The sequence below is a fragment of the Physeter macrocephalus genome, chromosome 8 (genome assembly GCF_002837175.3).
Source record: "Physeter macrocephalus isolate SW-GA chromosome 8, ASM283717v5, whole genome shotgun sequence".
NCBI lineage: Eukaryota > Metazoa > Chordata > Mammalia > Artiodactyla > Physeteridae > Physeter > Physeter macrocephalus.
Genome location: NC_041221.1, coordinates 15,380,861 through 15,394,655, shown reverse-complemented (window position 1 = coordinate 15,394,655; position 13,795 = coordinate 15,380,861). Strand labels below are relative to the sequence as shown.

Here is a 13,795-nt window from a genome sequence, read left to right as displayed (position 1 = left end):
CCCCGGCCAGCGGGCACCGCGGGTGTCGCTCTGCGCCTGGCGTTTGCCCCCAGGAAGGTGTAAGCTCTGTGCGGCTACATCAGTCGACCTTTTCTCTCCTGGCTCCTGAGCCCTGTCTCCTGATGAACCCCCCGAGTCCCCTCGTGTTCCTCACCGCCCCGCGCCAGGGCCGCGGCTGCCCACCCCCTGGGGGAGCCCGAGGCCCTGCCGCTTACCCGAGCCCGTCGCGGGGTCACAGGCCTGGAGCCTGTGCGGGCGGGACACCGTCCGCCGCCCTAAGAGGAAGGAGGGCGTCTCTGGGTGCAGCTGCTGCCCTGGTCTGGCTCACAGACACCGCGCTCAGGTGGGTCTCGCCGCCAGGGCCCGCTGGGGGCCCTCACAGCCGGGCTTATACTGGGCCCTCCCCTGCTGGCCTGGACAAATGACCCACGCCTCGGGCAGCTCCCCTGGGAGGAGGGCGTGGGGTCCACACCCAGCCGCGGCCACTAGGACTGAGGCTGCCATGGTTACCTCCCCCCCGCCCCGACCCCCTCCCTCGGGAGCTGGCAAGGCCTCCCCAGGCTCCTGCTGCAGCTACAGGCCTGACAGAGGGTGAGGAGGGGCGAGCCAGGCCCTGAGGTCCTCCCGCCCCGCAGGCGCAGGAGGCTGGCCTGGAGCCCAGCCCGGACTTACGTGCTAAGGGCGGCCACTGAGGGACCGGCCACGTGCCACACGGTGGGCAGGAAGCTGGCAGCAGGAGGGAGGGCAGTGGCGGAGACCACCGGGGGCCACGTGGAGTAACCCGCCGGGGAGCCAGGAGTGGGGCTGGCCTGCGGCGGGGCTGGGGGCGCGTAGTGGTAATGGTGGTACACAGAGGGCGGCTTCTGCCTCTTGGCTCGCAGGACGGCGGGGCGGGCCCACTGCGGGTCCTCAGCATGACACACACCAGGGCGTTTCAGCGGGCCCCCCGGCTGCTCCTGGGCTCCCCTCCCCTCCACGTGGTTCCTGACTCAGGATGGGGTCAGGGTCAGAGCAGCGGTGGGCAGGGGTCCAGGAGGGCAGGAGGTGGGGGGCAGGCTCCAGCAGAGCTCATCTGGCTCAAGGGGGCCGCTGTCTGGGCCCTGAACTGCGCAACCCGTTCCTCATCTGGGTGGGACTGGGCAGCACTGGGGAGCTTCAAGCTGGAGCACAGAGCCGGAGCCATAAATGGGTTTTTCAGAGCTACAGAGATGCATGGATTTCTGGAGGAAGAGCCACCAGGTCCTCTGGTCTTGGTTTGGGCGTGGAGCCTACCTGTGGGGGGAGGCGCAGGGGGGCGGCCGCGAGTGCTGATGGGGGCAGGGCTCTGAGCATCAGGTTCTGCATGAGGATCTGGTGCATCTGTGCGCTCTGCATCAGCATCATCTCTACCATGTCTGAGAGAGGGCACGGAGGGCTCAGTCACGCACGGACGGCCGCCGATGACCGGGCCGCTCCTGCAACGGAACTCAGGTGAAGCAGACGCAGAGCTCTGCGAGCAAGCGTGGAGTCCTGTGGGTCTGCGGATCCCAGGGCACGTTCTCAGACGTGTCCTTTTGAGCCCTACTGATGGTGGAGCCTTCTTGCTACTGGATTCCTCACGTCCGTCCGCTGGGCTGCGTGGTGGCCCCGACGGTATCCGCATCCTAATCCCCAGGACCTCTGAATGTGGTCGGATTTGGAAAAAGGGTCTTTGCAGGTGTGATAAGGATCTTGAGATGAAATCACCCAGGGGAGCCCTAAACCCAAGGCCAGTGTCTTCCTGAGCAAGAGGCAGACGGAGAGCTCTGAGACAGAAAAGGAGGCAAGACGCAGAGGCGGCGGGCAGAGGCTGGGGGGCGCCCGGAGCCCCAGGGGCCGGAGGGCCAGGAAGGACCCTCCCCGGGAGCCTTCGGAGGGCACGCGGCCCTGCCGCACCTTGAGTTTGGACCTCAGCCTCCAGACCATGAGCAGACACATTCCTATTGTTTTAGGCCACCCGCCTTGTGGCGCTTTGTTGCAGCCACCCCAGGAAGCTAATATATTCACCAACTCGGGACACTAGGAAACACTAATTTTGGTCAGTGTGGGACATAAATGTTGCTTCTTTGCACAGCAACTAGGCCCTGGAAATTAGGTGGCCCTCCAGGCTCTGTTGGCCTCACCAAAGGAAGGCGAGCCTCTAAGGACCACTCACACTCGCAGCCAAGCAGATGGGGCCTACAGACCTGGGCTGGGGCTGCAGCAGACAGCCTCCCGCTCAGGCCGCTCTCCCGGGCCTCCCTGCAGGTGTGGACTCGCCAAGCCTCCACAATCACGTGGGCCAATTCCTTAAAACACGTCTTTCTCGCTGTATTACACACCCTGCTGGTTCTGTTTCTCTGCAGAGCCCTGACTGGCACAGATGTCGGCACAGGGCCGGGGGGCTCTGGGGAGGGGGCCAGAGCCAGACTGCTAGTGCAGAAGCTGAGTCTGGCAGCCCCACAGGGGGCAAAGGACCTTGAGGAGACCCACATGGGTCTGGGCCTGGGGCAGCCCCGCCCACAGTGAGCCCTCTGAGAGGGACCCCTTCCCATCAGCCCCACAGGGTCCCCCCGAGTAAAGTCGAGCATGAAAAGATTAGTCGACAGATGGCGGGGTAGAGAAATGGACCCACGTCTACAGCCTCACCACCAGGGCACACGTCAGTGCAGTGGGCAAACAGTCTTCAATAAAGGGCAGGGGGTCAAATTGGTATCCATGGCAAAAATAATAGCATTGATCCCTAATTCACAACACACACAAAAATCCATTGCAGGTGGATCGTACATCTAAATGTGAAAGGCAAACAGAGCCGCAGAAGAAAATACAGAAGAACGTCTTCCTGACCTTGACGGGTAAAGACTTCTTAAACAGGACACAAAAGGTACCAACCATAAAGAGTAAAGCCTGAAAAACTGAACTTCACTAAAATTAAGAACTTCTGTTTATCCAAAGACACCATGAAGAGAGTGGAAGGGCCACAAAAAAGACTTGCTGTTTGCAATACATATGTCAAAATGACCCATCTTTAGAATACATAAAGAATTCCTAGAAATCAATAAGAGAGGCAGAAAACCTGAAAGAAAAATGGGCAAAATACCTGAATGGGAACTTCACAAAAAAGCATATTCAAATGGCCAAAAATATATGAAAAGGTGAAGTGCAAATTAAAAGCAGAATAAGCTACCATGACCTGACTACCAGATTGGTGAAAATGAAAAATTCTGAAAACATCAAGTGTTGGTAAGTTGCTGTGGGCAACCGAAATTCTCCTCCCCTCCCGTGGGGTGTACATGGGTACAGGCACTTTGGAAAACTGGCAGTATTTCCTAAGCAGCCATCCCATCCCTGGGTGTGTGCCCCACAGACACGAGCACATCCATTCACCAGAAGGCACGCAGAGCAGCACTGCGGCAACAGCCCAGCTGCACAGAAACGGAACGCCCAACCCCCCAAATGGGCCCACAGTTTGAGGAACTGAATAGTGTGGTGGCTAAAGAATGGCCCCAGCGATGTCCACATCCTGATCCCAGAACCTGCAAACGCGTTCCGTTACACAGCAAAAGGGACTTGCAGATGTGACGAAGTTAAGAGTCTTGAGATGGGATGGAAGCGACCGGAGTCTCCACCCACGGATGAAGGGATAAGTAAAATGGGGTGCAGCCACACAGTGGAATATTACTCAGCCTTAAAAGGGCAGGATGCTCTGACACAGGCTACAACATGGATGAACCTTGAGGACATTATGCTCGGCGACATAAGCCAGACACAAAAAGACAAATACTGTGTGATTCCACTCTTACAAGGCATGTAGCCCAATCAAAATCAAGAAGGTGGAACACAGACTGGTGGGTGCAAGGGGCTGGGGGAGGGGGACGGGAAGCTGTTCACCGGGGACAGTGTTTCAGTTTTACATGACGGAAAAGTCTAAAGATCTGTTGCACAACAATGTTGAATATAGTTAGCACGACTTAAACATGGTTACGATGGTCAACTTTATGTTACGTGTTTTTTACCACAAATTTTTAAATTAATTTTTTTTAAAAAGGATCTTCAGATAGGGAGATTATCTTGGATTATCTGGGTGGTCCCAATGTCATCACAGGGGTCCTTAGAAAGTGTTGGGAGAAAATAACAATCAACCGACACTTGAATATCCAGCAAAACTTGTGTTTAAGAACAAGGGGAAATAAAAAGAAAGTGAACACTAAGGGAGCTTCAAAAGCCTGTCCTGAGGACCTTGTAAAAGACTTGTTCCCAGATGATAGGAAGGGATTCCAGGAGGACGGTCTGAGATACAATAAAGGGTGAGTTAATTCAAATGTATTTGCTGTATGACGTTATACCAGTGTCTTTTCTGTGAAGTTTTCCGAAAAGGTAGAACTAATGTGGAGAGCAGTCACGGGGAGTGGGGTGGAGTGGAGCTCCAGAAGCCGCGTGTCTAACTTCATAGGAAGCAGCCCAGCAGTTCTCCAAAGGGGTTGTTGTAGTACTTTGGAGAGTCCCTATTGTTACATTCAAGTATTTGATCCAGCTGGAATTTGTTTTGGTATAAGGAGTGGGGTAAGGAACGTGACTTTACTTTTCTGAATAACTAGCTACTTATTGACTGTTTCATTTTTACCAGTGATTTTAAACGCACCACACACAAACACACGCACAGGGTATGCTGGGTTCACCTCTAGAGCCTGACAGTCACTAAAGTTCATCTGGAAAAACCAAGGAGGGTGGTGAGGAGAGACCAGCGGGCTGTCCTCCCTGCACCTCCAGGCCACCTTCGTGTGTGTCACGGTGAGAACGGTCCCCCTGTGGAGCTGTAGGCCGCCATGGACCAGGCCTGACATGTAACACATACACGGTGGTGCTACAGTCCCGGGGACAGAGTTGAGAACACTCATCAGGTGATTCTACACACAAGTCTGCCTCGGACTCTCAACACCTCCCATCGTCAGGGAAACGCAAACTACAACCCCAGTGACCGACTACCACCCCTACTAACGCGGCTGACCGTACCACATGCGGGCGAGGGTGTCGAGGAACTGGACCTCTCACACATGGCGGTTTTAAGCACATACCTGCCATGATTCAGCCGTCCCAGTCCTAGATATTTACCCAGGAGAAATAAAAATGTACATCCAGACTCAGACGTGAGTGTCTGTGGAGCTTTTGTGGTGATAACCAAAACTAGAAACGACCCAAGTGTTCATCGACGGGTGAAAGGATAACAAACCAGTCCATCCACACAATGTAAGGTCATTGGGCAATTTCAAGGAGCCATGGTTTGCTACGCCCAACAAGAGCGACGAGTCTGAAAACAGTGCCACTGAGTGAAAGAAGCCACACAGAAAAGAGTGCATACTGTGTGATTCCACTCATATAAAAATCTAGGAGACGCAAACTGATGCAGAGTGACAAAGCAGGTGGGACAGTGGCAAAAGTTGCCTGAGGTGATGCCGTGCTCACTGCCTTGATTTAGTGATGGGTTCACAGGTGTGTACAGGTGTCAAAACTATCAAATTGTACACTTTAACAGTGTGCGATTTATTCTATGTCACCTCAATAGAGCTGTTCTAAAATTCAAGTATTTAAAAGTTACTTAAAGAGAAAAAGCAGTTTAACCAAGGGTTTTTTGAAGCTAATCACTGGATGAGTTGGGTTGGAACACAGTTCTTTCAAATCTGAGTCCAGGCTTCTTCCCTCAAGGATATCCATCAGTAAGGACTTTTCAAAGTGAAATTACTCTCATGTTGGTAAATACATAGCTTCAGTTGAGTAGTCAAAAGCTGGCCCTAAAAGACTACGCTGCTTACAAAACTATTTTTTCAGTAGAGAATTGTGTAAACCCATGACAACATTCGTTATGAACACTTACCTTCCTTGATGCTTCCTGACTGCTGAGTGGGGAAGGCCTGGGGAGGGGGGATCTGTGCGATGAGTGGCTGCTGAGGCAGCTGCTGGATGATGGCGGTGGGGGGTGGGGGTGCCTAGAAGAGCCAGACGACCCGTTACCTGAATGTGCCCCGGGAAGAGTGACCTGCAGAACCACCCACCACCCGTCCACCCACCACCCTGCATCAATCCATCCATCCCCCATCCATCCATCCATCCACCATCCATCCATCCATCCACCCACCATCCATCCATCCATCAATACACCCATCCATCCACCAGCCATCCATGGGGGACTTTAAATGAGAAACCCTAGAGGTTAAACAGATGGCTGAATAGATAAATATTTGAGTCTGGGTATCACTTAGGACATGGAATGTTATGGACTGAATGTTTGTCCCCCTCAAATTCATATGTTGAAGCCCTAACCTCCAGAGTGACTGCATTTGGAGATGAGGCCTATGAGGAGGTGATAAAGGGAACGAGGTCATAAGAGTGGGGCTCTAGTCTGATAGGGCTGGTGTCCTTGTGAGAAGAGAAAGAGACACCAGATGCTGTCTGCCCCGTGAGGATACAGTGAGAAGGCGGCCACCCACCAGCCAGGAGAGCACGCTCATGGGAACTGCATTGGCTGGCGCCTTCATCTGGGACGTCCAGCTTCAGACTGTGAGAAGGTAAACGTCTGATGTTTAAGCGCCCAGACTGTGGTATTTTGTAATGGAGCCCAAGCTGAGTAAGACATGGCGTTTTTCATGCTTCCCACATTTCCCGGCTTTAGTGGGCTAAGCTCATCCCTGCTTCCATTAATTCTGCTTTACTAGAGGCATCCAAGGATCTTGGCATGGAAATACCCTCTGGCTTCCCTCCTGAGTTAAAATAAATGCACAAAAATTTTGGGTGCACACCAGGTGTTGATTTCTATTTTAATCCTCTTCTGGATGCACAAGGCCCTGCCCTGTCCCTTCTCTCTCGGTTCACGGAAAGGATGGCATAGACCAGAGTTGGCAAACTTCCTGTAAAGGGCTGGACGGTGTATCGTTCCCACTTTGTGGCCACACGGCTTTAGTTGTAACTGCTCACCTCTGCCTTTGTAGCTGGAAAGCAGCCCCAGACATGTAAGCACTTATGAACCCTGAGATGTGTGTTTCATATCATTTTCATGTGTTACAAACTTTCATTCTTCCCCTGATTCTTTCCCAAACCTTTAAAAGTGTACCACCCCTCGCAGTTCACAGGTCGTACTGACACAGGTGGCAGCCAGCTTTGGCCTGTAGCCACAGTCGGCCACCCCCCGCAGGCCACCCCCCGCCCCGCACAGACCAGCAGGCAGTCCCAGCGGCGGTGCTGTCGCGGCAGAGGTCACCTCCTACCCCAGAGTCTCTGGGAAATTCATCCTAACCACCAAGGCCCTTGCTTGCTCTCGTGGTGTCATTGGGGCTGAGACTGAAACACCCAGGCCTGACTGGGCCTGAGGAACTGCAGTAAGTATGAGCACGTTTGGGACTGGGCGAGCCTCCTGAACCTACACCCTCACCCCACCATTCCTGGGGCAAAGGGGGCTCTGGGGGCTCTGCTGGCATGCCCCTTCCCTCTCTGTTCCCTCCACGTGGGCTGCCAGGTCCCCTCCCAGAGGATAAACGCCTTCCAGGTCACGGACCCAGCCTGTGGGCACCACCAACCTCCCTGGCCAGCCGATCCAGAACCTTCTCAACTTGGCCCCGCCCACCTCCTGCCTTGTCGTCTCCTCATGCACTCAACCCCCGAGGCTGCAGCCCTCCGGGCACCAGCTGCCACCCTTCCTTCCTCTGGGCATCCAGCTGCCCCCGATAGAGTCCCTTTTGCTTAAGAAAGTCAGAGTTGCTTTCCATCGCTTGTAACCCAGGATGCTGAATGTAGGCGTGAGGCTCTCAGAAGTGAAACAGTTTTCCACCTTTTACAATTCTGCCCTGGAGACTAGGGGCTAAGCTTCCCCAGTCATTATGAAGTTTCGGAAAGGAGCTGACACATTTCTTCCCCAAATTCAGGCCCTCCTGATACTGAAACCCCCTAATATTTCTGCTCCTAGCGCAAAGGTTAGGACGTGGGGCGGCGCTGGGACCCCAGCCTCTCACCTGTAATGAGGAGATGAGAACCCCCTACCCCCAGACAGTTCTCAGGGCACCTGTGAGGCCTGATGACGCACATTAGCCCCGACAGCCAGACACGGACTGCAGCCACGGCCGCCACTTAGCCCACGGCCCCTTCCGCGCGCTTCCCTAAGGTGCTGAGAGAGGCGAGAGACGGAGGTGTGGAGACACCGCCATCCCGGCTTAGGTGAGAGGTCTCTGGGGGCATGGCACCCTCCCTGCATTGGCTCTGCCCCCCAGATTCACCTCGAGGAAGACTTACCGGGTGTTGGGTGATCTGCGGTGGGTCCAGGGTGGGTGGGGCCAGGGAGACAGAGGGGTGGACGCCCACGGGGGGCACCTCTGGGGGCAGCACTGACCCACGGGCTCCTCCGTCCAGCCCCCTCCAGGCGCGGGCCCGGGAGACCTCTTCCAGGAGGTGCTGTTCCTGCAACGCCAAAGCAGAGCCCATGCTCGGAGGCGGGGAGCTGTGACACCCGGAGCGGGCTGGCGTGTCCCAGGCCCTCACCCCGCCTGGCACGACACCGCCAGTGCACAGGTGTGTGGCCCCCCCATCGAGGAGCGGCCCCGGGACCACCTGCCACCCCCGTGCACCAGGCTCCCTCCCACCCCACCCGGGCGCACAATCAGATGGTAGGCCCAGGGCGCAGCTGGGTCGGAGTTGGAGCCAGGCCCTGGAGGCAAAGCCTGAAGGCCCTTGCATGGTGCACACGGGAGAAATTAACCCCAAACGACTTTTTCCAGCCTATAGAGGATATTCTGTCTCTCCAGCATGCTTGCAGGTCGACTTCACTACAAAGCAGTGAGCTTATCACAACTATCGTTTGGACCCGAACGCACCCCTTCCCATGGTCATTCCCTGCTGCTGGTGCCTCTGGTTTGGATGAAGCCCTGGTCATCTTGGAATCCCACTTCCGGGGGAACCGGACCCTTCACACGGCATTTCCACCTCTGATCATGTGCAACCAGAGCAGTTGTTTTCAGCTAACAGCCCCCTGCGAGAGCCCAGCCTACGGGAAACAGGCGAGTTCCCCTCTCCATGGGGTCCGTGACCGGGGAGTGACGCCCCTCAGCTGCTCGCGTCCATCAGCTGTGCACCCCCAAGTCGCGAGCATCAGAACCAGCGTGGGTTCCAGAAGGGCCCCCACCTCCATCGGCCGTGTCTGCTCTCAGCTCAGGCCGCAGTTTCAGCTGCGGAGAGCTCAGACCAAGGCTCCCTGTGGCCGCATGGCCTACCCGGAGTCTCTGCAGAAGGTCCTTCCTCATCCTCAGAGCGCTCCGCAGCGCGGCCTCTGGCTCATCCGCATTTCCTGGAGGGAAGCGCGTGCTTCAGGGCTCAGCACTGCAGACCCTGGCAGCTTCCACCCCCGGGACCTGCACGCCTGTCCCAGAGAAGAAGGGAGGTGCCTGGGGACAGAGCTCGGGGGGCTGCCCCGTGGGGATTGCGTGGGCAATGGTGGGGGCCGTGCGGGGAGCTCAGTCTCTCGGGGGGTCTATCTTACGCCTGCAAAGGAGCTGGAAGTTGCAGAGTGAGCATCTCCCCTGGGGCCCGAGCACCATGTTGCTCCCGCACCTTTGCCAGAAAGTCCCTCGGGCTCCACAGGACGCGGTGAGAGGAAGGAGGCCCTCACAGGATGGGGCTGAGAGCCCAGCCTCCCGTCACCTGGAGCCACCCCGCAGCCCCAAGCTGCCTGGAGGCTGGCGAGTTCCACGGAACCTCAGGAAACAGTTCCTGCAGCGTCCTGGAGACCACGCCTCTGGTGGTCCCTGAGCTCCTTTCCTCTGGGTGCACGGGCCTGCCCCCTCCCCCCAGGTCTGCCGCCTCCCTCTAGAGCTGACAATGCCTGGGCTGCCTGTCCTCTGGGGTCACCACTCCCCCTCCAGGAGTCCCCACTTCCCTGGCCCATTTGTACTGTTCCGTGTTCTGTGCTTGTCCTTGGTCATGTGACCTGGTTTGGGATTTTTTTTTTTTTTTTTTTTTTTTTCTATCTGGATTTGGGCCCTGGGCTCTGTCTGCTGCACTTGGGAGCTGCCTGGAACCACCGCAGCCCAAGGGGCTACGTCACATAGTAAAGAACAAGCAGTGTCTCCCCAGCACCTCGCCTAGATGTCCCTGAACCCAGAGCCCGTCATCAGGGAAAGCAGTCCTTGCCCTGGGTCCTGTGGCCTGATCATCTGCCCGCCAGCCAGGCTGGGGACGACGGGGCATCTGGTCTGGGCGCCCGAGGATGTGCAGGCCGACACGGATGGGGCAGGCCCTCCACACCCACACCGCAGAGCAAGCTCAGGGCAACGTGGTCTGATGCAGGTGTGGCCACTTGCGATCCAAGCTGGGCAGCCTGCGCTGGTTATCTAACCTCTCTGTGTCTCTAGCGCTCAACTGTGAAACAGGAATGATGAACGCGCCCTCCTGGATATGCAGGCTGGATGTGATACGATATGAGGGTGTGTGTGTGTGTGTGTGTGTGTGTGTGTGTGTGTGTGTGAAAGATGCAACAAAGGCCTCTTCGCTCTGAAAGGAAGGAAGTTTGGAGGACACAACTGTGAAACAGGAATGATGAACGCGCCCTCCTGGATATGCAGGCTGGATGTGTTACGATATGAGGGTGTGTGTGTGTGTGTGTGTGTGTGTGTGTGTGTGTGTGTGTGTGTGTGAAAGATGCAACAAAGGCCTCTTCGCTCTGAAAGGAAGGAAGTTTGGAGGACAGCGTCGCCATAACTGGAGGTTGCTGCGGGGTCTGCGCAGCTTCAGGCAGCCCGGGTCTCTTACCAGGCGTGAGGGGGCGGTCCTCAGAATGCACTCCCACGTCCTCGCGCTCTTGCTTCAGTTTCTGGGAGGAGAAGAGAGCAGGACAAGGACGTGCCTCAGGCGCAGGCTGGGGGTGGCGCGCCAGGCCGGGCACCAGCGCCCAGACAGACCGGCTGGGAGCAGGAAGCGCGTGAGGTGGACGGCGGCAGGTAGCCAGGTGGGACCCTGAGGCCGCACTCTCCATACGATGCACACACGCTCCGCCTTGAAACCCACAGGCCGCTGCAGGAGGCTGTCTGAAGAGGCTGACCAGGCCGGCTCTGTGTCCTGACCGCCCTGACCGTGCCACTGAGCCCTGGGCTGAGCAGCTACTGTCGGGGCCAGTTCTGGGGTGAGCCCTGCTGCCACTCTGGGCAGCCGTCGGGGGCAGAAGAACAGAGCAGGCAGGTGAGGTGGGGGGGCACCGTGAGGACCCCGCAGACCCTCGGAGGAGGAGAAGGAGGCTGGCCTGAGGGCGTCCAACGGCTGCCCGCCCCAGGCCTGGCCGAGGTGCCGCGCCCGCCCGGTAGGGTCTGTCTTCCCTGAAACTCGGAAGCCAGGAGGCCCCGAGGGGGAGTATCAGGGCGCCCTGGCAGTGCTCCAGCCTGTGGGTGCGGGCCTGCCTCCTGGCTGCAGAAACTGCCAGGAGAACCTACTTGGTTCTGTACAAACACAAAGAAGAAAAACCAAGGAACCACAGTTCTTCACTACGAGGCTAAAACCACTGAAAAGGGTTTTAGGAAGTGGGCTCGTTACAAGTATAATCTTACCTTTCAAAGCTGTGCTTCTGTAACCAGCTGTTAAAAACACGAGTGCCCAGCTGTCTTACCTTCTCCAGGAGTTTCAGGGTCAGCCGGGTCAGCTGATCTGCCACCGAGGAGTCCAGCATCCCAGGGCCACAGGAGGGGACGCCCGGGCCCAGCTCCTCGCCGTCTCAGTTCCCTCCGGAAGAGCTGCTCAGCCAGAGAGAAGCAGCCCAACCCTGGGGTCGGTTTGCCTTCTGGCCTTTACAGCCAGAGAAGAGCTTGGGGGCGGCAGGGACACACGCCCTGGACGCACAGTGTCAGGCATCGCCATGGCGGTTGCTAGGAGCCGCAGACATGGCGAGGCCTGGTTGCCAGGTTTCCACTGCGAGTCCCTCCCAGGCCCCGCCTGTCCCCATGTAGGGGTTACCAGTAAACACTGCTGATCCCCAGGTGTGGCCAGGCGGGGCTCCTTGGGAAGGAAAAAGTGGGCAGCAGCTGGGGCCCGAGAGGTAGAGCGCAGCCCTGGCGGTGAGGACAGAGCCCAGAGGATTGGGGGGGGGCATGGCATCCGTCCTCCATGCACCACAGGGGCCTGCCGCCCCTGCCCTCCGTCTGTTATGGCCTCCAGGAGGCCAGCAAGCCCCTGGCCTTTCCTAGGGATCCTCCCAGCCAGACGGGAGTAAAGGCCAGAACACTGGAAGACAGGGTGCGACCACCAGCCCCCTGCAGACTTCAGGAAACTCTGCGTGTCACCAGGGAGCTGGCCAATGAGGTGCCTGGGGGCTTCTGGGTGGGAGCTCAAGGTGGGCTCACCCCACAGGCACCCAGCTGGCACCTCAGAGGACATGGGGCCACCCTGAGGCGTCACCCCTCTGGGCAGATATGATTCCAGCAGGGGGACTGCCCAGCTGGGACCCATGCCCAGAGAGGGGCAGGGGTTCCTAGTGTCTGAGGGGCAGGGGCACCTGGGAGGGGGACCATCGGTGGTGACCCACCTGCCTGGCAGAGGGCATGTCCACAGGGCTGGCATGGGGAGGGGGTGGGAGGGGAGGAGAGGGGGTGTGCCCATCAAGGGAAGACTTTTCTAAATGATGCGTCACTTCAATGCTTCCCAGGAAGGGCAGTTTTGAGGAGTACTATTGTATTTTGTTTTATATTGTATCAATACCTACTGTATCTGGCATTTTGTAGGGTGTCCCTCTACTATTGGGATTTGTTTGATGATTTCTCACAATTGGACTGGGGTTATGGGTTTTTGGGAGGAAGACCACAGAGGCAAAAGGCCCTTCTCATCACATCCCATCCAGGGTGTGTGCCGTCAACATGACCTACACTGTGGATGTTGACCTTAGTTACCTCGTGGAGGTGCGTCTATCAGGTTTCACCACTGCACAGCTACTGTTTTTCTCTCCTTTTCCACACTGTCTTCTTCAGGAGGAAGTAGCTATGCACAGCCCATACATAAGGAGTGGGGGGTTATGTTTCCCTCCTTGAAGGTGAGTATCTACATATTTGGACAGCTGCTTAATTGTTAAAAATAAATTAAGGGCTTCCCTGGTGGCGCAGTCGTTGAGGGTCCGCCTGCCGATGCAGGGGACACGGGTTCGTGCCCCGGTCCGGGAAGATCCCACATGTCGCAGAGTGGCTAGGCCCCCGAGCCATGGCCGCTGAGCCTGCGCATCCGGAGCCTGTGCTCTGCAATGGGAGAGGCCGCAACAGTGGGAGGCCCGCGTACCGCAAAAAAATTTAAAAAGAAAGAAAGAAAGAAAGAAAGAGTCAGATCCAACATTTACAGAATATCTAGAATAGTCATGGAAATGATTCTGGGGTTCCTCGGAACACAGTTTGAAAACCACTGGCCAAAGCAGCGTGGGCAAACACATGGGCCCCCCACAAAGTTTTAGATGTACTGCAACATGTAAAGGTTGAGAGATTCAGGCATAGATCTGAGTCTCTGACTGCTCTTGGGAAATCCGATCCTGTGGTCTGCTAGTGTTGCCTGCCTACCCCTGGTCTTATGAGGCCACCGCCTCATGTCTGTGAGCCAAGACTGGAAGCATCAGTCACCACACAAAGGGCTATGGTCTGACTCAGGAGGTGGTTGAATTTCCAGGGCTCCCTGAAGATCTGTGTAAGTTGCAGTTGCTTAGACTCACACTTTCACACTGAGGTTGAAAGGTGAGCTTGTGTCACTACAGCACGTTCGTGGAGAAGCATAGTTACTGCCACTCAGTCTCAGAGAGCAGACA

At 56.6% G+C, this 13,795-nt stretch overlaps 1 protein-coding gene and 1 long non-coding RNA gene across 2 annotated transcripts; one reads left to right on the top strand and one right to left on the bottom strand.

Moving 5' to 3' along the window:
- Nucleotides 1-225: 225 nt before the first annotated feature.
- Nucleotides 226-11,878, bottom strand: C8H21orf58 (chromosome 8 C21orf58 homolog). Its single transcript, XM_055086493.1, has 8 exons — nucleotides 11,630-11,878; nucleotides 10,783-10,843; nucleotides 9,249-9,322; nucleotides 8,275-8,439; nucleotides 5,870-5,981; nucleotides 1,273-1,394; nucleotides 673-908; nucleotides 226-275 (listed from the first exon to the last, which is right to left on the bottom strand). The coding sequence occupies exons 1-8, from the start codon at nucleotides 11,687-11,689 to the stop codon at nucleotides 233-235; spliced, it is 873 nt and encodes a 290-aa protein (XP_054942468.1). The 5' UTR covers nucleotides 11,690-11,878; the 3' UTR covers nucleotides 226-232.
- Nucleotides 7,958-9,013, top strand: LOC129392313 (uncharacterized). The gene is made up of 3 exons (XR_008618023.1): nucleotides 7,958-8,199; nucleotides 8,392-8,550; nucleotides 8,784-9,013. It is a non-coding gene; the product is annotated as an uncharacterized lncRNA (long non-coding RNA).
- Nucleotides 11,879-13,795: the final 1,917 nt, after the last annotated feature.